The following is a 25,430-nucleotide window of genomic DNA, read 5'->3' as shown; positions in this document are numbered from 1 at the left end:
TCTGTGCCTGAACCTTGCTGGTTGGTCTTGAAATTCATGACCACTAAGCGCTGTGGAGCCCGTAGCTCTTCTTGGCTCTATCTTCCTGGCTTATTGACTTGATCCCTTTGCTACAGGCTATCTCATCCCTCCCTTTTTCTCGAGCACCGCCTTCCTCCGCTCGGGATGGATGACAGCAGTGAACATTTACTGACTGCATTCTCCGCGGCCCCAGTTGTAAGTGCTTTGCTATTACCTCCTCTCATACCTACCTACAGCAATCATACTGAGTAGATGTTGTCATGAATCCACGTTTAAGATGAGGACACCTACGTGTCCAGAGGCCGAGTACTTTGCCTAAGGTCACGGGTGGTGAGTGGTCGGGCTGGGGGACCACCTGGGCGGGAGGCTCTGGAGCTGGTCCTCTGCTCCTCACCCACGCTGCCAACCTGCTTCCTGCCTCACTGAGGGGAACTTCCGCAGCATCTACCACCCCGCTGTGTTTTCATCCGCTGCTCCCTTCCCTCCTGTTACAGCCTGAAAGGTCTGCATGCCCAGTGAGGCCGGGCTCTACCGGCACCAAAAGCCCGGACGCCCTCTACACGGATGTTGCTTTAGCAGCTGCCTTCTCTCTCCCACATCTCCAGTGTTTTACTCCCTCCTGGGTCATTTCTGATTAACACACAAATGTGCCATTCTTACCTCCAACTCCTAAAGAAACAAAGACTTTTTACTGATACCACTTACTCGTTCAGGCCCTGCTCCTTTCTTCTGCTTTCTTTTAAGCAAAACTCTTGGAAAGAACCTAGGTATTCACTTTGTGATAGTTCACTGAGTTCTGTATACTTTCCTGGGTAAACATTATGCTTGAATTAAAAGGTGCTTTCTAAGGTTAAAAAAAAATCACTTTGAAGGTTGCTTATGTTAGCTGTTTCCAATTTCTCTCCTATTTGTTGAAACCGCTTCAACCAGATTTTGACGACTCTACTAAAACTTCCTGTCAAGGTCATTAACACATCCACACTTTGAGTCCAGTGGTTACTTCTCAGTCTTCATCTTGAACTATTAGGCAGACTGATGCTTTGAGTCTCTTTCTTCTCGAAATGCTTTACCCTGCCATCCCCACTTCCTCCTGGTCCGTTTCCCGCGGCACTGGCTGCTTCTCAGGTTTCTCTGTGGAGCCCTCTGTGTCTCTCCAGCCTCTCAACCCTGGAGTACATGAAGACTTAGTCACTGAACCTTTTTCATACTTTCACTCACTCCCTTAACGATCTCAGGCCATCTCACAGCTTTCAGTACTCTCTATACATGGAGACCTCTCAATTTTATATCTTTGGGATGGACCTCTAATCTGTAGACTCATTTATCCAACATCTCATATTTCTACGTGACTGCCTAATGAGCATCTTTAATTTGTCCAGAACCAGCCCTTTTCTATCCCCACTCCCGTGACACGTGTACCTGCTGTATCACTCCCAACACAGCACTTCTGTTCTGACCTCTTCTCGTTTCAGGCCCCAAACCTTGGGATTGTCCCTAAGTGTGTTTCTCTCCTACCCTTTCTCTATAGATGCACACAGTCTGCCTGATTCCAAATTCAGTCCATCAACAAACCCTATCTTCTGTTCCTTCCAAGTATCAGTACATTCAGGATTGGATCACTTCTCCCATTTCTGATGGCACCATCCGAGCCTGTCTGTGACACTGCAAGCCCCCTAACAGATCTTGCTTTCACCCTTGCCTTCTCTGGAGTCTATTTTCCACTTAGCCACCAGGGCGATACTTTTCAAATATTTGTTAAGTGGATTCTAACATTGTCCGTTTCTATGCCCCTGATGACCTTTCATCTCCCTGGAAGCCAGGTTCTTACAATGATGATGCACAAGGCCCTGTGAGGTCTGTGTTGCCCCAATCTCCTCCCAACCTCCGTCGTTCCTCTCTGTCCTTGCTTCTGTCACCCTGGCTTCCTTGTTATCCTTGACCCTTCAACATTCTCTTCCCTCAGGGTATTTGCTGTTAATTGTCCCCTCTGTATAGAATGACTTCCTTCTCTAAGTCCCTTATATCAACCTCAAAAGGGCCAGTAACTTGCCCAAGGTCACAAAATCTCCTAAAATAGAGCCACGGTTTAAACTCAGGTCTCCTTGTCTACAACGTACGTGTTCTACCACATCTTTCTATCCTACTGTGATTTAAGTAAGAGAGAGAGTGGGTAGACATGAGGTTTTTATTTTGGGCACTGACCAAGGATGACAGTTTTGGAGATCTACCAGCCTCAAACTTGTGATGTGCCAGTTAGCTCGAGGCACTTGCTGTCCAGTACGTGGCTTTACCTGCTTCCTGCCTCAGAACCTTCAGTGGCCCTCTGCTGTCACCAGATGATCTCCAAGCTCCTTATCCTGTCATTTAAGATTGTCTTCATGTGACCTCCACTTACCCAGCCTGCTGTCTTATTATTCAACAACATTCTAGCCATGCTATTCTTGCCATTCCGTCCAGGTATCCTTTTTTGTTGTTGTTGTTCTTAACGTCTCTCATCATACATAATTATAATAAAAAATTGTTTCTTATTATGTGGGAGTTTTTCAGATTTGCTCTCACGACCACTTTCAAATACACAGTGCAGTCTTGTCCAGCCGCCGCGCTGGACATCACACCCCCAGGACTTACTTTATAACTGGAAGTTGGTAACTTTTGACCCCTTCACCCATTTCACCATCCCCAGCCCCATCTCTGGCAACCACCAATCTGTTCTCTGTATCTGTGAGTTTTTTTGTTTTTGTGTTTCCATCAGATGCCACATGTAAGTGAGATCATATGGTATTTGTCTTTCTCTGACTTATTTCACTCAGCATAATGCCCTCAGGATCCAGCCATGTTGTTGAAAATGGCAAGATTTCATTCTTTCTTATGGCTGATTAATATTTCATGGCATATGTATGCAGCATCAATGACCACTTAGGTTGTTTTCACCTTGGCTGTTGTAAATGATGCTGCTGTGAACACGTGTCTTTCCAAGGTAGTGTTTTCATTTCTTCAGAAAGTACCCAGGAGTGGAAGTACTGGATCATTTGGTAGTTCTGATTTAAATTTTTTGATAAATCTCCATACTGTTTTCCATAGTGGCTGCACCAACGAGGGTTCCCTTTTCTCCACACCCTTCCAAACTTGTTATTTGTTGTCTTTTTTTTTTTTTTTTGTCTTTTTAATAACAGCCGTCTGACAGGTGTGAGGTGATTTGGTCAATGTGCTTTTGATTTGCCTTTCCCTGATGGTTAGTGATGTTAAGCATGTTTTCATGTATCTGTTAGCCATCTGTATGTTTTCTTTGGAAAAATGTCTATTCAGCTCTTCTGTCCATTTTTTAATTAGATGGTTTGTTTTTTGCTATTGAATTGTATGAGTTCTTTATATATTTTGGATATTAACCCCTTATCAGATATATGATTTACAAATATTTTCTCCCATTCAGTAGGCTGCCTTTTCATTTGGTTGGTGATTTCCTTTGCTGTGCAGAAGCTTTTTAGCTTGATGTAGTCCCACTTGTTTATTTTTACTGTTGTTGCCTTTGCTTTTGGTGTGGGATCAAAAAAAATCATTGCCAAGACTGATGTCAAGGATCTTACCCCCTATGTTTTCTTCTAAGAGTTTTATGGCTGCAGTTCTTGCATTTAAGTCTTTAATCCATTTTGAGTTATTTTTTGTGTGTATGGTATAAGATAGTGGTCTAGTTTCATTTTTTTGCATGTGGCTGTTCAATTTTCCCAACACCATTTATTGAAGAGACTCTTCTTTCCCCATTGTATATTCTTGGCTCCTTTGTCATTAATTAATTGGCTATATGTGCATGGGTTTTTTTCTGGGCTGTATGCTGTTCCACTGATCTATGTGTCTGTTTTTATGCCAATATCATACTGTTTTGATTACTGTAGCTTTTGAATCTAGTTTGAAATCAGGGAGCATGATGCCTCCAGCTTTGTTCTTTCTCAAGATTGCTCTAGCTATTTGGGGTCTTTTGTGATGGTTCCATACAAATTTTAGGATTGTTTGTTTTCATTCTGTGAAAAATGCCATTGGAATTTTGATAGGGATTGCATTGAATCTGTAGATTTCAGATAGTATAGTCATTTGAACAATGTTAATTCTTCAAATCCATGAACATAGGAATATCTTTCCATTTATTTGTGTCTTCTTCAATTTCTTTCAACAATGTCCTATAGTTTTCAGTGTACAAGGCTGTCACCTCCTTGGTTAAATTTATTGCTAGGTATTTTAGTCTTTTTGATGTAGTAAGAATCTTTTTGATAGTTTGTTATTAGTGTATAGAAATGCAGCAGACTTTTGTATATTGATTTTATATCCTGCAACTTCATTGAATTTGTTTATTAGTTCTAACAGTATTTTGGTGGTGTCTTTAGGGTTTTCTATATATAGCATCATGTCATCTGCAAATAGTGACAGTTTTTACTTCTTACTTTCCAATTTGGATGGCTTTTCTTTCTTTTTCTTGCCTAATTGTTGTGGCTAAGATTTTCAAGATTATGTTGAATAAAAGTAATGAGAGTGGGCATCCTTATCTTGTTCCTGACCACGTATCCTCTTACTAACTTTCATATATGTTGTTTTCTCACTAACTCAAATCTTTCACTGATTTCTAGTACTTTACTCCCTGATGACTTTTTCCTCTATGTATATTCCCTTAGCAAATTTGAATGCAGCATACGAGACATCTCGTATCTACCTGTTAACTCCATTTCTTTGCTCGCATCATTTTATTTCCTATAGAAATATTCTGACCAGATAACAAATTCTTTGAATGTAAGGAACGTATCTGTTTTTTTTTTTTTTTTTTTTATAAATTTATTTATTTATTTATTTATTTATTTTTGGCTGTGTTGGGTCTTCGTTTCTGTGCGAGGCCTTTCTCTAGTTGCGGCAAGCGGGGGCCACTCTTCATCACGGTGCGCGGGCCTCTCACTATCGCGGCCTCTCTTGTTGCGGAGCACAGGCTCCAGATGCGCAGGCTCAGTAGTTGTGGCTCACGGGCTTAGTTGCTCCGCGGCATGTGGGATCTTCCCAGACCAGGGCTCGAACCCGTGTCCCCTGCATTGGCAGGCAGATTCTCAACCACTGCGCCACCAGGGAAGCCCACGTATCTGTTTTGACCTCCTACAAGGTGTACAATAAATGATGATTGAATGACATAGTAAATGAATGAATGAGCAAATAAACCACTGATGTGTTGACACTTGAACCTGCAGTTTGTTTGAGGTGGCCGCCTAGCTGAGCTGAGCCTCTTTGCAAGGTTTAAAGAGAATTGCACACACTGGATATCTGATTTATGAGCATGGTAATTCACTAAGAGTGTCTGCCTTCTTTCTATTCTGACAAACCCAGGAGAGCAGAAAAAGAAGTCAGTTTTTCAAGATGCATTTATTCAGCCTTGATAAGGTACCTACTATGTCCTATGCATTGTTCTGGGCTCTGTGGATACACGGAGAAAAGGTATCATGCCTGTCCTCAAGTTGTTCCCAGTCCTTTGAGCTATGCACAGGGAATCGCAAAAGCACAGAAGGGGGGGCACTTTACTTGGCTTTACGTGACTGACGAGAAGCTGTGAGACCTGTCCAAAGAAGGTTCCCACAGAATAAAATGGTTCTAGGCAGAGGGACCAGCTTTTGCAAGCCTTCAGAATAAGGAACTTTTCCTCATATTTTTATTTTTAAATACGTTAAAATGCAAAGACCCTTATAACCTAATAACTATTATGTAACAATTTGGTCATACTCCTTATTTTGACAGTTGGCATAGATTTGCAATTCTTCTAAATCAAAGCTGAGCAAACTTTTTCTCTAAAGGTCCAGATAGTAAATATTTAGGTTTTGCAGGACATATGATCTCTGTCACAGCCGCTGAGCTCTGCCATTGTGGAAGGGAAAACAGCCATGGACAATGTGTAAATGAACAGGTGTGACTATTTCATATCATCTTCATGTGTCATGAAATATAATTGGAGGTTTTTTTTTTTTTTCAACTAGTATTTATAAATGTGAAAATTCTTCTTAGCTTGCAGACTGTAAACAAACAGCCGTGGGCTGGATTCTGCCCTGGACCTTATCCTTTATTGGCCTCCTCTGCCTTTATTGGCTTCTTGTTTGTATCGGGCAGCAGCCCAAGCTGGTGTGAAACCTGCCTTTGAGGGAGTGAACTGCGTTCGGACAGGTTATTTGTAGGGACCACCCACCACCTCCCTCATCACCGGGGTGAGGCACGGGGACCCATCGGGGCTCTCAGTCTCCATCACTTGCCTATTCAGTTGACATTAAGCCTTGTTAGTTCTGCTGTGAAAATAGCTCTTCTCTAATCTGTCTCCACTGCTTCCGTGTTCCTTTAAGTTCTCATCATAGCTAACTTAGGCCCCTGGGATAGCTTCCTTTTGGCTTCCATCTCTAGTCTTGACTCCTTTCAGTCCATTGTCCATTCTGTCTTCTGAAATATATATGATGGTGTTACTGCCTGGACTTTAATCCTTCACTGGCCCACCAGGTACTTGTAACTGAATGAATAATAGTGCAGGCTCTGGAGCTATACTGTCCAGCTCTGCCACTTACTAGCATGCGTGACTTTGACCAAGTGGCTTAGTTGCTCTAAGCTCCAGTATCCTGATTCCATAAAATGTAGAGAATAAAAGTGCACTTCTCATAGGTTTCTGGCGATGATTGCATGAGGTAACCCAAATTACAAGACTCTGATAGTGCCTGGCACAAAGTATTCGACTATTAGCTGTCACTGTTATTTTTAATAGTATTGAATTCTTTTCTTCCTCTTCCAACCTCTTTTTTGTCTTGTTTTTCTTATCTGTGTTCTTGGCTCCGGGCACTTTGCAGTTCAGCGAAAGGCCCCCCATTCCTGGTGTGTCACATCCACTGCAGGGTCAGCTCAGGGTCGCCCCCGCCAGGAGTCTGTCCTGCCATTTAGGTGACTTAGCTCTCCCTCCCCTTGTCCCATGACTCCTCTTGTGTACTTCTTCCATAGTGTATTGTGATTCTTTCTACACTTCTGTACTAGACCGAGAACTTCCTGAGGGCCGGGACCACATCTTTCCATTCTGCTTTCTCAGCACCTAGCACGGAGTCTGGTGTATATACACACACAGTGAACTGGTTGAATCTGAACCCTAGCTTCTGTAGACACAAAATACATTGTAGTTTCTGGTCTGTAACTTCCAGACATAAGTTTTATTACCCGAGTTCATACCCTGGCACATAGTGTTTATTCAGCATTTTCTAAACGGATATGATTTTGGAGAGCCCAAATTTTAACTTGACAACAGTTCATTCACAGAATTTATTTCATTTTTTAAATGCTATTATTCTGTTTTCTCATATATTTTAGATTCTTTAGGACACAGAACTCCTAATTTTAAAACAAACAAAAAGACAAAACCCATTGTTCCTGTGGCACAATCTAATTTGACCTTCATAAAACCACTAAAAACAGGCAAGTGTTTAATATCTTTAAAGTCTATAAAAAACTGACATGGGGCTTCCCTGGTGGCGCAGTGGTTGGGAGTCTGCCTGCTAATGCGGGGGACACGGGTTCGGGCCCTGGTCTGGGAGGATCCCGCATGCCGCGGAGCGACTGGGCCCGTGGGCCACGGTTGCTGGGCCTGCGCGTCTGGAGCCTGTGCTCCGCAGCGGGAGAGGCCGCGGTGGTGGGGGGCCCGCGCGCCGCGGTGAAGGGTGGCCCCCACTTGCCGCAAATAGAAGGCCCTTGCGCAGAAACGAAGACCCAGCACAGCCATAAATAAATAAATAAATAAATAAAATTTAAAAAAAAAAAAAAAAAAAAAAAACTGACATGGAATGAAGCATTAATTGCATTTCAAATGGAAATGAATTGATACTTTTTTGTCAAATAAAAGCTTTGAAGAATTGTTAAAGTGTGTATTCAAATAACAGGATATTTTCTCAGAGTTCAGTGAAATTGACTCACTTTACTTGGGATTTTTAAAAAACCAGGAGGTACTGCCTTACTTTTTCTCTTTTACTTTGACTACATTTTAGACCCAAAATGCTTTCAACTATTTCTAACAAGTAGTGAAAAAGCAAACATTGTTCAGTGTTTTAAAGGTGCTTTTGCTGGTAAAAATGGTCTTTTGCTATAGATTGTATAATAATTTAAAGGAAAATTTCTTATCCCATAACCTAATTGTATTCTTAGGTATTCCTAGACACCCAATGCCGTTTGCTGCAAAAAACGTGTTTTATGATGAACGCTGGAAGGAAAAGCAGGAACAGGGCTTTACTTGGTGGCTAAATTTTATATTAACTCCTGATGACTTCACTGTAAAAACAAATATTTCTGAAGGTAAACATTTAGTTAATGTTTAGATTAAATAATACTTTTAACAGGTAGTTTTTTAACGTGATTTTTCATTCTTTAGTTATACATGTTTATTATATTGTAGTTAATAGCATGGCTCACTAGATCATTAACACAAATGCTCAAGATTGTGCGGGTGAGAATTTTTAGGGAATTTTGTGCTGAAAGTTCCAAACTTTACTTTTTCTTTTTGCTTTCTCTTCCTGCTCCTCAGCCAGTTCGGTTTCTAGCCTTTCCAGTGAATGGGTTTTATTTCAGTATAGATTCAATGTGCACTAACAGTGAGACATGGCTGCCTAGAAATCCAGTTCAGTCTTAGCTGCATTAATAAAGTGTGATGTCCTGGTGAATCAATTTAAGTCTTGTGTGGCCTGATCACTTTAGGGGTGTTGTCTCCACTGTACCTTAGTTTAAGAAGTTTGTAGACAAGTATATAATTATGAGGGCTCTGAAAACCAGTTGATATGGGAATTTAAAAAATATTTCAGTGTTTGTTCTGGAAAAGAGAAAAACTCAAGTATAGAACAGGATGGAAACATGGTATCCTTCAAATATCTAAAGAATTTTCTCCTGAGAGAAGGAAGCTTCACTTGGGCTGCTCTCCCATGGAAGTTATAGGGATCAGTTCTACTCAAGATAAGGAAAAACCTTTTAAAATATTTAACTTGCCAAAGCAACACCCAGGCTGACTTTAGGGAGATGCTTTCTCCTTTGCTGCAGTGCTCCAGCAGACACTGGTCTGTAAGTGTTAGAGAAGTGTGTATGGGAATTTTACATTAAAAGGCCCTTTGATTAGATGATCTCTGCGGTACTTTCTTTATTTTCCAAAAGTAAACAAAGCATGATTTTTAGTTCTGTCTTTGAGAGAAAATGTGTTTTATAAAAATTCAAATTGCATTTCAAAATTTAACTGATTTTAACAAATCACATTCTTTAGCAGCTTAGCTTTCTAATTTATAAAGAGGGTGGAAGCAGCAAAACCAGTTAGGATGCTCTCCCATTAGTCTCGGTTAGAGGTGATCATGTTGGAACCTGGACAGTAGTGGTTGTGAGAAATGGTTAGACTTGGGATACAGTTTGAAGGCAGAGCCAAGAGGTTGCAAGGATAGGATGGCCTAAGGTTCTGAGTGAACGGTGACACCTTTATTTTGAGGTGGGAAAGAGAAGAAGCAGGCTGGAAGGGGCGGGGAATAGGTTCTGTCTTGGCCATCTTCAATTGCATTTATTGCTGGGTTTTAAAATGTATATAAATATTGTTTAACCAGAAACATTCTTTCTTTCGTTTTTACCCAGTAAATGCTTCCACTCTTCTTTTGGGAGTAGAGAGTCAACATAAAATAAGTGTCCCGAGAGCTCCTACCAAGGATGAAGTGTCTCTCAGGGCTTATACTGCTCGCTGCAGGTTGAATAGATTACGTCGTGCTGCGTGTCGCTTATTTACTTCTGGAAAAATGGTTAAAGCTATGAAAAAGCTTGAAATTGAAATTGAAGCTAGGCGGTTAATTGTTCGAAAAGACAGACACCTCTGGAAAGATGTGGGTAAGAAGATTATAGAAATCTTGAGATTGTTTAAAAACACTCTAGAAATTTTTTATTTCAGAGTCAAATATATATACATGGTTTCACTTTGCGGCCTAAAATTTCACAAACTTAAATGTGATCATGTACGTATATTAAAGAGTGGAAATATACTTTAACTTATTTCATATATGCGATTTTCTTTTTTGGCCACTGATTTCTCTCCATGAAATTTTATTTACTGTCTCTATTTGATTAGTGATCTGACCTTACTTGCTTTTCACATGTATTTCAGGAGAACGGCAGAAAGTCTTGAATTGGCTGTTGTCATATAATCCTTTGTGGCTACGAATCGGCCTAGAGGTAAGTACACCTTTCAGTTTTTGAAAAAGGAAAAATCTTTTTATTATATACTTTTAATAGACTCTTTAATAAAATGATGGTTTCACTTATAAAGTCATTTGGTTAGCTTAATTGATCTTTCAGTATGAAATTTAAGGTCCCTTAATAAATGCTCATTAGGTTAATAGACCCCATCATTATATATTATTGCCATTTTGTTATATAGCAATTTTCCTGTTAGTTTCTTAAATATATACAATATATAATTTGGTACCAGATGTAATAACAAGTATAGTTAGCTCCTTTCTGAGCATTTACCAATGACAATACCAGGCTGTTGTAAATACATTTCCTAGTTTAAATCTCTGTAAAACCCAGTGAGGTATGTATTATTATTTCAACTTCACTGACAAAACAGAAGCTCAGAAGTGACTCGCTGAATGCCAATGACTCGTCGGGACTGGAATCTACACCGGTCTGATGCCTTTGGAACCATTTTGATGGAACACCTCTTACGAAAGCATCATAGGAATTTGAGTTTTTCACGTGGTGCATGGTTCAATAATATTTAGAATGTTAAAACTAACTGAATTAGAAAGCCACTAGGAGTCGACTCTTAAAAATATTCTTTTATTACAATCCTCAGTGTTTCCATTTCCTTTAGTCTTTTACTGGTGTACTCATATTTTGTTTAGGCTTTTTACTTTTGTCACGTGGGATATCTCATTCTTGCTTCAATTACTTCTAGGCTTTTGAATAAAAAAATCTTTGGTACTGAAAGGAATCTTTACAATAATCTGGCTATTTATCAAGGAATTGAGACAATGAATAAGAAGCCTACTCTGGTCACTCAGCTCGATAGTGTCCTTGCTAAGACTTCTTACTTTAATTCTTATTTCAATTGATTTGAAATTCAGTTCAATTTCTTATTTCTTTCAGTGAAAGATTAATTAGAAAATTACCTATCAACTGGCTGTGCTTTCACATGTCAAACAGTTCCAGAACCTCAATTAAAGTAGAACCTGTCTATTGGGGCATAGCTTTTTTGTGGCAGAGGTAGAACGTAGGAGAGTTCGGTGGAAACACGCAATGCCTCTCAAAACTTCTGCTTACGTGTAGTGTGCATCACTACCGACCATATTTCTGGCCAAAGTGCATCATCTGTCCAGACACAAAGGAGGCAGAAATATTTGTTCTCTCACAAGAGGCACACCAAGTCTATGCCATTTGTTGGGAATAGGACCTTTTAAAGGGAAGGGAGGGATGAATAATTGTGGACAAAACATTCTACCTTACACCACACCTTAGGGTTCTGCTCGTGGGTGTGACCTTTGAGGATCTTAAAAAAGCATCACAGGCCAAAAAAAAAAAAAAAAATAAGTAAATAAAGATAAAATTTCTGTATTTTGGCAGATATTAATACTTTTCCATGCTTTTGCCTAGTTTTGTCAATGTAAGGTTATAAAATATAATTTGATATATTTTTAATTTTTTCTAATTGCTTTAAAAATCGTTAGTAATAATCATATTGATGTTAAATTAATGACATATTTTAATCATTGATTATATACAGATCTGAACGTCCCAGATGGTTTAAAACCGTGGTTTACAGATGGTTTTCCATTTGTTAACTATTAGAAAGTTTAGAATTATTTACGTGTCTGTTGTACCTTCATGATATACTCTGTGGGACAGTCATAATTAAATTTGAACAACAGGCCTACATTTGATAGTTCTTAAAGGAAAAAATTAAAATGTAAATATTACTTGTCACATGATTTTTAAGAACTCGTCTTAGTCATGAGCTTTCGTCTCTTTTTCATTGTGAAATATACTATATGCACTAAAAATTGCACAAAACATATATGTTCAGTCCAAAGAGTTGTAGCAAATATCCCTATTATTCCCATACTGTCTAGGACATAGAACAGCGCCAGTTCCTTAGAATGTCATGGTCTGTCTTCCCCCTTTAGCATCCCAATGCTCCTTAGAGATGACACAGTCCCAACTTTAGCATGAATTTCTTTTTAGACAATATATGGAGAACTCATCCCTTTGGAAGACAACAGTGATGTCACAGGGCTGGCAATGTTTATTCTGAATCGCTTGCTTTGGAATCCTGATATTGCAGCCGAGTATAGGCACCCGACCGTTCCTCATCTATATGGAGATGGTAAGTGGTTCTGTCTCAACTGCAGATATATCTATATGTCTATATATTATGTACATACCACATCTTCTTTATCCATTCGTCTGTTGATGGACGCTTAGGTCGTTGCTTCCATCTCTTGGCTATTGTAAATAGAGCTGCAATGAACATTGGGGTGCATGTATCCTTTTGAATTAGCATTTTTGTTTTCTTTGGATGTATACCCAGCAGTGGAGTTGCTGGATCATATGTAGTTCTAGTCTTAGTTTTTTGAGGCACCTCCATACTGCTTTCCATAGTGGCTGCACCAATTTACGTTCCCCCTGCCAAAACAAAGCAACCAACCCAGCCACAAAAAAAGGTAAATATAAGGAGTTTTATAATCTTATAAAGAATTCCAAGATAATTTGACTTTAAAATATAAAACACATCTCAAGCATCCTTAGTAGGAATATATAGACTAAAAGCACAACAGAATAAATAAATATAGAAAAATATTTCAGAACCAAAAAAAAAAAAGAACTTACACAGATTAACTTGCTAGGCTTTTTTGTATTTTATTTCAGGTCATGAAGAAGCTTTGTCTAAGTTTACATTGAAAAAGCTATTGTTGTTGGTTTGTTTCCTTGATTATGCTAAAATCTCCAGACTTATTGACCATGATCCTTGTCTCTTCTGTAAAGATGCTGAGTTCAAGGTATAGTTTTCATTTTATATTTGTTTTATATTTCACATTTAAGACTTTCGCCTGTTTTTATTGTATATTTCCTCCTTAGAAAAAGTGAGTTTCCCAAAGAACAGGACTCTGGAGTAGGATAGGAATGCCTACCCAATAGTTCTAACCCTGCCTAACTTTTGTTGGTTGACATTTCACCAGCATATCACCCTGTTCTTAACTTTGATTTGAGAATGAATGTAACTATGCTTCTGAGGAATTAATTTGGGAGAAAATTTCTTTCCTAATTTAGTATGTTACCAAATTAATGCTAATTTTTAGAGTGTATTATTAATTATGAGCACTTTCTTAAAAGGTCTTAAATTGGAAATATATGAGGCTCGCATTGTTACTATAGGATATGAAACTGACCGTCTTTTTATACTACTATTAATTTTATTTCTATATGCACAGAATGATTTGAAGAATTTGTTTTTATTGTAAATAAAATTATAATTCTAGAATATAATACCTGCCACTTGTTTTTCCATAGGCTAGTAAAGAAATTCTTCTGGCTTTTTCACGAAACTTCCTAGGCGGTGAAGGTGACCTTTCCCGTCACCTGAGCTTCCTGGGATTACCTGTGAACCATGTTCAGACACCTTTCGATGAATTTGATTTTGCTGTTACAAATCTTGCTGTAGACTTGCAATGTGGGGTGCGTCTTGTGTAAGTATAAGAAATGGAATTATTTTGCTCACTAGGATAGACTAAAATTTTCTGGAAAACACTTTTTTCTGTACATACACAATCTTTCTTGCTCCTTTATGTAATGGGATAAATCTAGGGTTTAAAAAAGTTGGGATAAGTTCGGGAAAATTTTCGGCCCAGAAACCTTGTCTCCTATCCACATTTTTTTCTCCCTGCTGGAATGTGACAGAGTCTGAGTAGGAACCACTGATACCCCAGAATAGGAGTTGGGGAAAGCATGGAACTAATTAAACTATCAAACATTTCAATAATGCTTTACGTCTGCAGTGGGTTCATGAGTACATCATTTGAGACCAGTTTTAGTCGTGTTAACCTTGTTTTACATGTGAGGAAACGTGAGATGAAGACGTAAAGTGGCTTGCCCGGGTTTTATACAGTGGTGGTGGACTTCAGCTTGGGATGTCTGGCTTCAGATCACACGCTGTTTCCTCAGTAACAAACTGGAATCCTCAACATTGGCTTTGGTGTGACAGCAGTTACCAGTGCCTGCTCTGGGAGGAGTGGCCTTTACACTGTGCCTTGGTTGGCTTCTTTAGGACATGTGGATTGAAGACATCCGTCTTGTTTCTAGGAAACTCTCTAATTTATATTACGTTTGACGTTTGTGAGGAAGGGATCCCTATGTCTCTGTGAATCCCCAGTTCTTCAAAAACAGCATGCATGTCCCTTGTTGCCTTCTAAATTAAATCTCCATGAAATTTCTTTTCTTTTCTGATCATATATTCTCATGGCAAGGTAACAGTCTTTTGAACTTTACTATAGTTTCCTCTCACTTGAGTGATTTCCATATAGGCCAGAGCATTTGCTGATAATGTTTTCCATATTATTTTTATATTTAATTTTTCATTTCATAAATCCAAGCCACCACATCTGTTTTCTGGCCAATAGGAATTCACGATTTTAGACTTTTTCCACCGTCCAGGAGGAGCAGTGATTGGCTTTATGTTCAGTGCTATTTTTGACAATGAAGGACATTTTTGTGCTTTTATAGGAGTTACTGAGGATTTCCCAGTGTTGGGTGTTGATGCTTTGTCATTGGTCAGGAACTCTTGCTAGTTAAGAGACTCGATCTTGCATACCAAGTTTCTGTTTTCTTCAGTGTCAGCAAAATGACCGTAGGTCTTCAGGGTCATTTGAGGATACTTGGGAACGGTTAATCCACTGATGCTGTAGGTGACGGTCAGTCTAGTGTTGCAGAAACGCTTCAGACGTTGACTGAGTGGCTGGCCTACAATGATCGTACATTGCTTCCTAACCTTTAGAAATATGGTTCTGTAAACAATTCTGCCGAATTTTAGCTATATATGGTAATCAGTTGGGGCTTGATGTTTCTGTGGAAACAGGGATCTTTGTCTAGTGTGAAACACTAGATGATACTAAGAGTTTGAATTTAAACTGTGGTATAAGTGACTTCTTAAGGTAGGCACTCAAACATTTTTATCTTATCTGGTATAGGTATAAGGGCATGGCTTTGGAAACTGTAAAACTGGGTTTTAGTTCTGATCTTAGTCCTGTCATTACTAGCTGTATGATCACAGGCAATTTACTTTACTTTTCTGGGCTTTGGTTTCTTCATCCGCCAAAAATGGGATAATAATGCCGGATTGTGGGATTTGCCATGGGGACTAAAATAAGAAAAGAAAGCACTTACTTGATGTGTAGAATACAGTAGCCCCTCAATAAATGTCCATTTTCCTTTCCTTTCCCTATAGAACCTTGTTTTTCTGTTCCTGTGTGCCTTTGTGTGTGTGCATCTTATTTTTCATTCTTACATTCTGTTCACAGACCTTAACCCCCCGACTTAAATGAGAAATAACTCTATTTGCTAACTATGGAGCAACAGAGTTTTGAGATAGTATTTTGGGGTCTTTCTAACCTAAAACCCTTTAAATCGGGAAGATTGATGTGGGTGATTACTTTATTTAAATGAAGTTCATTTTTCGTGTATGTTTTTATCTAACAGTTTCATCTGAAAATTCCTTTATTGTTAGGCGAACCATGGAACTTCTCACACGAAACTGGAATCTCTCAAAGAAACTCAGGATTCCTGCAATAAGTCGTCTACAAAAGATGCACAATGTTGACATTGTTCTTGAAATTCTTAAATCACGAGGAATTCAGTTGAATGATGAGCATGGTAAAAATTGAGTAACTATAAAACTTTTCTTCTCACTAAAAATTGATGTGTACATATATTGTGCTAACGGACTATCTTTCCATTTGCAGGAAATACAATCCTCTCTAAGGATATTGTGGATAGGCACAAAGAAAAAACTCTGGCTTTGCTTTGGAAGATAGTATTGGCTTTTCAGGTATTGTACATTTGGTACATTTTGTACTTTTTGTCAATTTTCAATATTGATTTATAAAAGCATTTTGCATCAAATAAAGACTAACAGTAGTAGTTATTACTAACTAGACTTTCTTCTGTCCCAGGAACTGTGGTAACTGCTTTAAGTATATTCCAGTCTAATCTTCACAATGCCCCTATAAAGTAGCTATTGTCATTACTTCATAGGGGAGGAGACTGGAGTTAGGGTTCAGCATTGAACAGAAGCAGAGAGGAGATTAGAACCCAGGCTTGCGTGGCCGCAGATCCCATGCACTTAACCACTTACACATTCCATCACTTCCGCGTAGATTGTGTTTGCCTTAAAAAAAAATCATGATAATAGAAGACTTTAGCTTCTGTGGGTCAAAAATAATATATGAAAAATATAAAGATTTGTATCCTCTTTTCGTATTTCAGGTGGATATTTCCCTTAATTTAGATCAGTTAAAGGAAGAAATTGACTTTTTAAAGCACACACAGAGTATGAAGAGAACAATGTCTGCAGTGTCATGCCATTCTGATGCTGTTATCAGTAAGAAAAAAGACAAAAGACATAGTGGTCACTTTGAACAATATAGTGAAAGCGTAAAGCTGCTGATGGATTGGGTAAATGCTGTCTGTGACTTCTATAATAAAAAAGTAAGTTCTTTGTTTTAGCCCAGTTTCTTTAAATAAATTTTGGTTAAAGTCAAACTTAGCATGTGAAATATTTTCTTTCATTTCTTAAATAATTTAGTTGATATGTATAAGCAAACTTTTCCTCTAATGAGTAAGGGTACTGTCACGTACCTAGTGTCATCTAATCTGTCACCAATTGTATAATGCACGATTATTTTATGTATCACCAAGAAAAAAAAAATGCCCTAGTTGGGAGTCTTTTTTTTTTTTTTTTTTTGGGAGTCTTAATAGGAGGTGCTTGCATAGAACTGTGGGCCAAAGGATCACACCCTCATTACAAGAGTGAATGCAAATAAACCCCCCCATGCACAGAGGGACATTAGAGAGGAGGAGAGGAGTCTAAGCTGTGTCTTTTACAATCATTTGTCAGATTGATCCTGTATTTCTGTATGAAATGTACGTTTAAGTGTAAATACATGAAAATAAATGGTCCTGACACACATGAATAAAATATCTGGTAAAGACTATAAAACAGAAAAACCATCAAATATATGGGTAATCATCTATGTTTCAATAGTACTAGAGAGCCCTGAAGACCCTAATGCTGAGGCTCTAGGGGAGAATGTGCCCCATGCCTTTCTCTTAACTTCCGGTCCTGCTGGCAACCCTTGGCCTTCCTTGCTGTGTAGACACATCACTCCAATCACTGCCTGTCTTCACACGGCAGTTTCCCTGTATGTCTGTCTCTGCGTCTCTCCTTTTCTTATAAAGACACCAGTCACATCTGATTAAGAACTCGTCTTACTCCAGTGTGATCTCACCTTAACTAGTTAAACCGGCAGTGACCCTGTATCCAAATAAGGTCACATCCGGAGATTCTGGGAAGGACACGAATTTTTGACGAACACTATCCAACCCAGAACAACAATATAACTGATATTTTATAGGTGAGGATTTGGCCGTGAATATGGTATTATACTAGTCACTACTAGAAATTAACATGATAGTCAACTATTCAAAGGAAATATGGACTATAAAACTATTAGAATCTATATTCCTATCTAAATACAGTTCATTCTTTTTCTGATATTTCCAATCAGGTGGAGAATTTTACAGTGTCTTTCTCAGATGGCCGGGTGTTATGTTACCTGATCCACCACTACCATCCTTGCTATGTGCCTTTTGCTGCCATATGTCAGCGTACCACCCAAACCGTAGAGTGTACGCAAACTGGTTCTGTGGTGTTAAACTCATCATCTGAATCTGATGAAAGTTCCCTGGATTTGTCTCTTAAAGCACTTGATCAGGGTTAGTCCCTTTTGGTTGATTAACTTTTCCAGTTTTTTCGTTGGCCTGTCTGATTTCTGGCAAGAGCAGTCTAATCTGATCCCTCTCTTTTACTTGCATTGCAGGAAATACTTCGGAACTATACAAAGAACTCCTAGAAAACGAAAAGAAAAATTTTCAGTTGGTCAGGTCTGCAGCTAGAGACCTCGGTGGGATACCTGCTATGATCCATCACTCAGATATGTCAAATACAATTCCCGACGAGAAGGTAAGTAAAAGTGTCTTAACCAACCATACCTCTTAATAATCAGAGTCTCAGATGATAGGAAGTTTTATATTCTCTGTCTCATGGAAACTTCTGTTTTCACCTTTTATGTTGTCTCTTAGGTGGTTATTACCTATTTGTCATTTCTTTGCGCAAGGCTTTTGGATCTTCGTAAAGAAACGAGAGCCGCTCGACTTATACAAACAACTTGGAGAAAATACAAGCTAAGAAAAGATCTAAAATGCCATCAGGTACTCCTCAGAAATGAAAAAACACTGTAACCTAAATTGTAGTTCATAAGATGTCAGTCAGCTGATTGATTCTTGATACTGTTCTTACGTTTTACCGAGGTAGGAAATTACTGAGGTAATGTTCATAATTGTGTGTGTTTCGAGCTGGGGATGAATATTTTCCCCAAACTCCTCATGTTTCCTTCGTTCAATATTTCTTCCAGCCTCTGCCATCGTTTCACTTAATCTGCTCCAGGGGACATGGAGTACCTGAACCACATCGTAAATTTGTGAAAAGCTAACCGGGGAGGTCTGACTCCGCTCTTCCCTCCTTCCTCCTGGACTCTTGACTTGCCTCCAGGAAACAGGAGTTTTCCTTTAATTTTTCATGCTGTGCTCTGGAAGGCTTGACCTCCACCAGTGCCATTCGGGCCTGGGTGTCCCCTGCCTGATTCTGCAGTTCAATTAGCCAGCTCATTTTGTCTGCCATGAAACTGTCTTCTAGGTTATCCTTTGTTAGTTTAAAAGTGGCATTTCGGTTTCCATCGTTTTATGTCTCAAAATGTTTAGGACCTAAGCACAGGGAGAAGGATGTTATTTACTGTTTTCCTTTGCAACCCCAATAGGGTGAATTTTGCAGTAACATAAAATAAGTGTTTTCTTGAGTTCTGAGAAAACATGTCATTTTTAACAATCTGAGAAATGGTCTCCTTGATCAAATTGAACAAACTATTTTAATCCTTTTATCTCCATACTCTTTCCACTAATAATGCTGTATTTATTTGGAGAAATCAAAGAAGCAGCCATGCTTAAGAAATCTTATCAGATATGTTCCAGAAATACATTTCACCCAGGATGGCTCCTCGGTTTTGAATTACAATGCATTTATGATAAAGTTCTTAGTAGCTGTAAAGTAGCTAAATTTTGGCGACTCATAAACATACCGTGTTTTCTCTCACACCATATCAGACCTGGAAATAACACTAATTGAAATAATATGCTCTGGCCCCACTAAAGTCTTGGTAGTAACTTTTGGGAAGTAAGCAGTGGCTTACACTCGCAAGGGGTCTTCTCTGCTGCCACGTATTCTCTGTGCCTTCTTTCCCCCCTTATCTTCCCAGGGTCTGCCTCCTTGCCCACATATCCTTGGAAGATAACTTGGCACTTCCGGAGGCTTCTCGGAGAATTGTCTTAGGAAAGTTTTCAAGGAGGACATCCTCCTGGCGAGTCCTCAAATTAGTTCATTAATTCTTTTTATAGGACAATAAATGAGACATTTAAGATTTTAAGAAACAGGTATCAATTAGATTTTTTTTTTCTTTCTTTTGGTAATGAAATCTTAGTTTTCTGCTCAAGATAGTCTTGTATTAATCACATATCAATTGCAGAAATGTCTTAGCTTTTTCCTCACAAGATCCCTTTTCTTGATTTATTTCCTTTGTCCAAGTATTGGAAATTTCCCTTTTTTTTTTTTTAGAAAACCACTGCTTCTCTCCTTTCTCCAGGTGACAATGCTCCTTTTCTTATACAATTACACTAAGATCCAAGAATACCTCTTCATTTGCTATTAGGAACATGAAGCACCAGGTTCCCTTCATATTCCTGTAGAAATATCCCAAGCTAGTAAGCACATAAACACTACCTTGAGGTAGCTATTTTCCAGGTTCTGTGTTTTCCTTTAGTCATTATTGTAATTTAGATAAACTATTTATTGAGAATAGAATGGTTCAAGCTCTTGTTGTGACGGAGAAGCATTGGCTAAACAGCCCAAATTCCCTGACGAATGAAGCAGGCTTATCCAAGGGTCCCCGACACATTCTACCTCTTAGTTCTTCCTGAGTGAGTAGGCACCAGTTCCAAAGCAAAGTAAGTCCTTTACATATACAAAGCAAACTAAAAATAAACTGGTAACAGATTGGCTCAGCCACATGGTAGGATTAGAAACGATGACATGTGGTCCGTGACTGCGGGTATGGCAACTTTTGCCATTGGTTTATGTAAGTTTTCAAATAGTTGCTAGTTTTTGTAATATATTTGGCTCTTTGACCTTATCTACTTTCCTTTCCCTGTAGCTTTTCTAATGTCACATACAATTGTTCCACATTAGTTTGCGTGAGATTGAGATGATCTACAAGCTGAATTAATTCAGTTTCATTTTATGTCAACTTACTGCATCCAAAAATGCCCCTGGTCCTTATAGCTTTTGACTCAAAAGCTACTTTTGAACTGCATCGTATTCTTTTTTAAGCTAATAAGTTGGGTGGTTTTTATTCCTCTGAAATATTTTTCTTTTAAATTGTGGTAAAGAACACATATCATAAAATATACCATCTTAACTGTTTTTTAGATTATTCATAGTTTTTAAGTTTACCGAACACTACCATTTGTAGTGTTAAGTATATTTGCATTGTTGTGAAACAGATCTCCAGAAATTTTTCAATTTGGAGAACTGCAACTTTGTACTCATTAACAATTCCCCATTTCCTCCCCCACTTATCCCTCGTAACTACCTTTCTACTTTCTATTTTGACTACTTTAGATACCTAATATAAGTGGAATAATACAGTATATTCGTCCTTGTGTGACTAGCTTCTTTCACTTAGCATATGTCCTCAAGGTTCACCCATGTTGTAGCCTGCAGCAGAATTTCCTTCATTTTAAAGGTTGCATAGTATTCCATTGTGTGTATATACCACATTTTCTTTATCCATTCAATGGGCATTTGGGTTACTTCCACCTCTGGGCTATTGTGACTAATGCTGCTATGAACAGGAGTGTACAAATCCCTCTTTTCAACGCTGTTTTCAGTTCTTTTGGAGATCTACCTAAAAGTGGTATTGCTGGATCATATGGTGATTCTATTTTTGATTTTTTTGAAGAACCACTATACTGTTTTCCAATAGTAGTCACTGTGGGTTGCATTTTACAATCCCACCAATAGTGAACAAAGATTCCAGCTACTCCATGATCCCTGCCAGCAGTTGTTGTTTTCTGTTTGTTTGTTTGTAGTAGTTTAGAGATATCTCATTGTGATTTTGATATGCATTTCTCTGATGATTAGTGTTGTTGAGCATCTTTTCATATGCTTGTTGACCATTTGTATGTCATCTTTGGTGAAATATCTTCGTTTGCCCATATTTTAACTGGGTTATTTGATTTTTTATTGTTGAGTTGTAACAGTTCTTTATATACTCTAGATACAAGTTCCTTATTAGATATATGATTTGCAAATTTTTTTTTTCAGTATGTAGGTTTCCTTTTCACTCTGTTGATTGTGTCCTTTGATGAACAAAATTTTTTTGTTTGATGTAATCCCATTTTGTCTAATTTTTGCTTTTGTGCCTATGCTTTTGGTGTCATATCTCATAAATCATTGCTAAATCCAATGTTATGAAACTTTACCCTATGTTTTCTACTAAGAGTTTTATACCTTTGGGTTGAATGTTTAGGACTTTCATCCAGTTTGAGTTAATAAATGTATAGTGTGTGAGATAAGGGTCCAACTTCACTCTTTGATATGTTGGTATCCAAAACACCAGTTTTCACAACACCATTCATTGAAGAGACTGTCCTTTTCCCATTGAGTGGTCTTGGCACCCTTGTTAAAGATCAATTACCCAGTTACATGGGGGTTTATTTCTGGGCAGTCTATTCTATTACATTGGTCTATATATCTGTCTTTATGCTGGTTCCACACTGTTTGATTATTGTAGCTTTGTGATATGTTTTGAAGTTGTGGGTGTTGGTGAAGGGGGATGTGCTTTTAACTTGGATCTTTACAGCCTTAAAGGCCACAGGCTTCACAGAGTACTGACAATGATGTTAGATGGCTGAATCCACTTGTTGGACATAATTCCTCAGCCTAATTTTAGAACTGTCTAGTCTTTCCTCACTCAAGGGTGTGATCCAATGTATGGCCCCCACCATTCCTTAGTATATGTTTCAGTCCATTAGTTCCCTTTTTCCTCTGTCAGAATAGCAGTTTGATCCCTTCCCTAGTTGTGTTCTCATACTGTGCAGTTTCTATCCACAGATACCAACAACTGATTCTAATTAAATAATAATTAGAATTTATAGCTAATCTCTGTGTAGAGCCCACTCTTGCATAGTGCACTGTCCCAGACAGCAACGCAAAGGGTTATCAGACGATCTTTAAGTTGTTCCTTTTCACTAGATGAATAATTTATATTCCAGTTTCTAATTCAGGTGAACTGAAGTGATAGATCTAGCCTTGAAGAGTACAGCAAAATGATTAAGAGCACGAACTCTGAAGCCAGACTACCTACGTCCAATCCTGGCCATCCTCCTGGTGGACTGACTATCTACCTGACCACTCAGCCCCAGTTTCCTCATGGCCATGAGAGTAGTGCCTGTTCATCTGTTCTTAACGGTTGTTGTGAGGTTGGATGAATCATTCCTGCAGTGTTTAGAATGGTGCCTGACACCTGGTATTTAATCTTTTATTATTCATACTAATTCATGATTAGAAGTAAGAAGTAGAGATGTGCAGGGCACTGGCCTCTAGTGCTCCCGGGGCAGCCAGCTTCTCTCTGGCCACCGACGCTGTAGGGCAGTCCTGGCATCACTTATCACGACCCAGTACTCTGTTCTCTTCAACCTCAATGGCTTAAAGCCACAATGTATTCTGGGGCTAAAGGAGGGTATTTTGCCTTTCCTTTTTTGTGAATTCCTTTCTTCAAATTGTAGCAAAACAGTACCACCTTATACTGTAAAGCATTTTGTTTTAGAGTCTCTTTTTTCTCCTACAGTCCATCCCTTTCTCAAAAATCAAACATGAATTCACTGCACCATAATCTGAGACACATACCACATTTAAATTGACTTTATATTGATTACCGATGATCTGTGATAAATCAAACATGTCTGTGATCCTTATCTTAGGATGATATTTCCTAGGAATCTTTGTTTTATCATATAACTATATCTGCAAGTCTATTCAATATGTTCAACAATATATCAGCTATTTCAACATGCCCAAAAGTGTCTATACTCCAAAGATGAGCATATTTTACAATAAGTCTGGGGGACATTTTATTTCCAGGATCAATTTGATTAATATTTAACAGGTGATTTTCTTACAAATAATGGTTTACGGTCTTAAGGGATTAAGTGCTTTTTTTTTTTTTTTTTTAGAAGAGAGACAAAGCTGCAAGAATTATTCAGTCAGCTGTAATCAATTTTCTAACTAAACGACGATTTAAAAAGGAGGTCAACGCAACATTGGTCATTCAGAAATATTGGCGAAGACTCTTAGCAAAGAGAAAATTATTAATGTTAAAAAAGGAAAAACTAGAAAAAGTTCAAAATAAATCAGCATCTGTTATTCAGGTATAGTATTCTGAATTTTTGAATTTAAAAAGGTATAATGACACTTTTTAAGAAAGTAAAATATGATAAAGTTTTAAATTATTATATTTTAGGCTTCTATATTTTATCTAGTGCTTAACCTTAACAAATATTTGACACCTCCCTACTACATGTAAAACTCTTGGCTGTGTTCAGCATAAGCGTCAAACAAATCGAAACACCTCCTTTGCTCTGAAGGAGGGAACAGTCTAATTCTGCACCCCGTGCTGTCTTCTTTGTTTTACATTAGAGGTTTGCAATCTTCCACTGTGGGTCATGCTGGCACACTGTACCCTTCTACCTTGTATATCCATAAACCCAGCCACACTCTCTTTTTCATCTATACTATGAGTCCTGGAAACTTTTCTTTGGGGATAACAGTGTACATCTTCCTCTCCAGCCCACTTAGTTGGCAAGTGCTGGAAATACTACTTATAATCAGTTTATAGAATGCCTATGTAATTTTTCGACTGAGTAAAAAAAAAAAATTTAACGTATCTACTTTACTTAATGGACATATTCCTTACATCCAAATGTTAGTCTTTGATATTACATTCTATTTTAATAACATCAGAGAGGTGTACTATTTAAATTTACCCTATGTAAATGCCATTGAATTTTATCTATTTTATAAATTTGAACATTTGTTTCTGGCTACTACTACTGAAAGTGAGAGATTCTGATTTGATAAATTCTCTTTCTTTGAACCTTTTTTTTTTTTTTAAATTATTATTATTTATTTATTTATTTATTTATTTATTTATTTATTTATGGCTGTGTTGGGTCTTCGTTTCTGTGCGAGGGCTTTCTCTAGTTGCGGCAAGTGGGGGCCACTCTTCATCGCGGTGCGCGGGCCTCTCACTGTCGCGGCCTCTCTTGTTGCAGACCACAAGCTCCAGACGCGCAGGCTCAGTAATTGTGGCTCACGGGCCCAGTTGCTCCGCGGCATGTGGGATCTTCCCAGACCAGGGCTCGAACCCGTGTCCCCTGCATTGGCAGGCAGATTCTCAACCACTGCGCCACCAGGGAAGCCCCCTAAAGTTTTTTTTCTATTTCATTGTTCTTTTTGTCTACCAGTGAGCCATGTACTTCAGCTTTACAAGAAATCTGGATGTCTGGTAGATAAAACTTTCTTTGTTTTCTTTAAGAAGTTTATGGCTATTCTAAAGTCCTCTGCATTTTCACACATATTTTGAATCTGAAGTTTAAAAAATATTGGAATTTGATTGAGATTTAATTGAATAGGTCAGTTTAGTTAGAATTGATATCTTTACTACTAAACATGGTATTTATTTCCTATTTACTTAGGCCTTCTTTAAAAGTCTCCTAAAATGGTTTTATGATCTGATGCAAGAGGTCTTAAATATCTTCATTTGTTCCTAGGTATATTATAAATTTTTTAAAATTTAAATTTAATAAATTTTAACTTTACGTTGATTAAAATTAAAATTTTAGTTTTTAAATTAACCCTCAGTAAAATGTGCTTTTCTTTTTTTGGTGTGTGGTTCCACAGATTTAAACACACGTACACA

At 38.2% G+C, this 25,430-nt stretch overlaps 1 protein-coding gene across 1 annotated transcript in view; it reads left to right on the top strand.

The window, feature by feature from the left end:
• ASPM (assembly factor for spindle microtubules) overlaps positions 1-25,430 on the top strand; it is a 63,313-nt gene that overhangs the window by 11,119 nt on the left and 26,764 nt on the right. Inside the window, 14 exon segments of the mRNA XM_036827504.1 lie at positions 7,375-7,479; positions 8,203-8,349; positions 9,658-9,903; positions 10,178-10,245; positions 12,256-12,397; positions 12,940-13,070; positions 13,582-13,757; positions 15,791-15,936; positions 16,026-16,111; positions 16,549-16,770; positions 17,850-18,057; positions 18,162-18,304; positions 18,424-18,552; positions 23,686-23,880. Of these exon segments, the coding sequence (XP_036683399.1) occupies positions 7,375-7,479; positions 8,203-8,349; positions 9,658-9,903; positions 10,178-10,245; positions 12,256-12,397; positions 12,940-13,070; positions 13,582-13,757; positions 15,791-15,936; positions 16,026-16,111; positions 16,549-16,770; positions 17,850-18,057; positions 18,162-18,304; positions 18,424-18,552; positions 23,686-23,880 (2,144 nt within the window).

Source organism: Balaenoptera musculus, chromosome 1 (genome assembly GCF_009873245.2).
Source record: "Balaenoptera musculus isolate JJ_BM4_2016_0621 chromosome 1, mBalMus1.pri.v3, whole genome shotgun sequence".
In the NCBI taxonomy this organism is placed as follows: domain Eukaryota; kingdom Metazoa; phylum Chordata; class Mammalia; order Artiodactyla; family Balaenopteridae; genus Balaenoptera; species Balaenoptera musculus.
The sequence above is the reverse complement of the archived record's forward strand: the minus strand, read 5'-3'. Positions and strand labels throughout refer to the sequence as shown.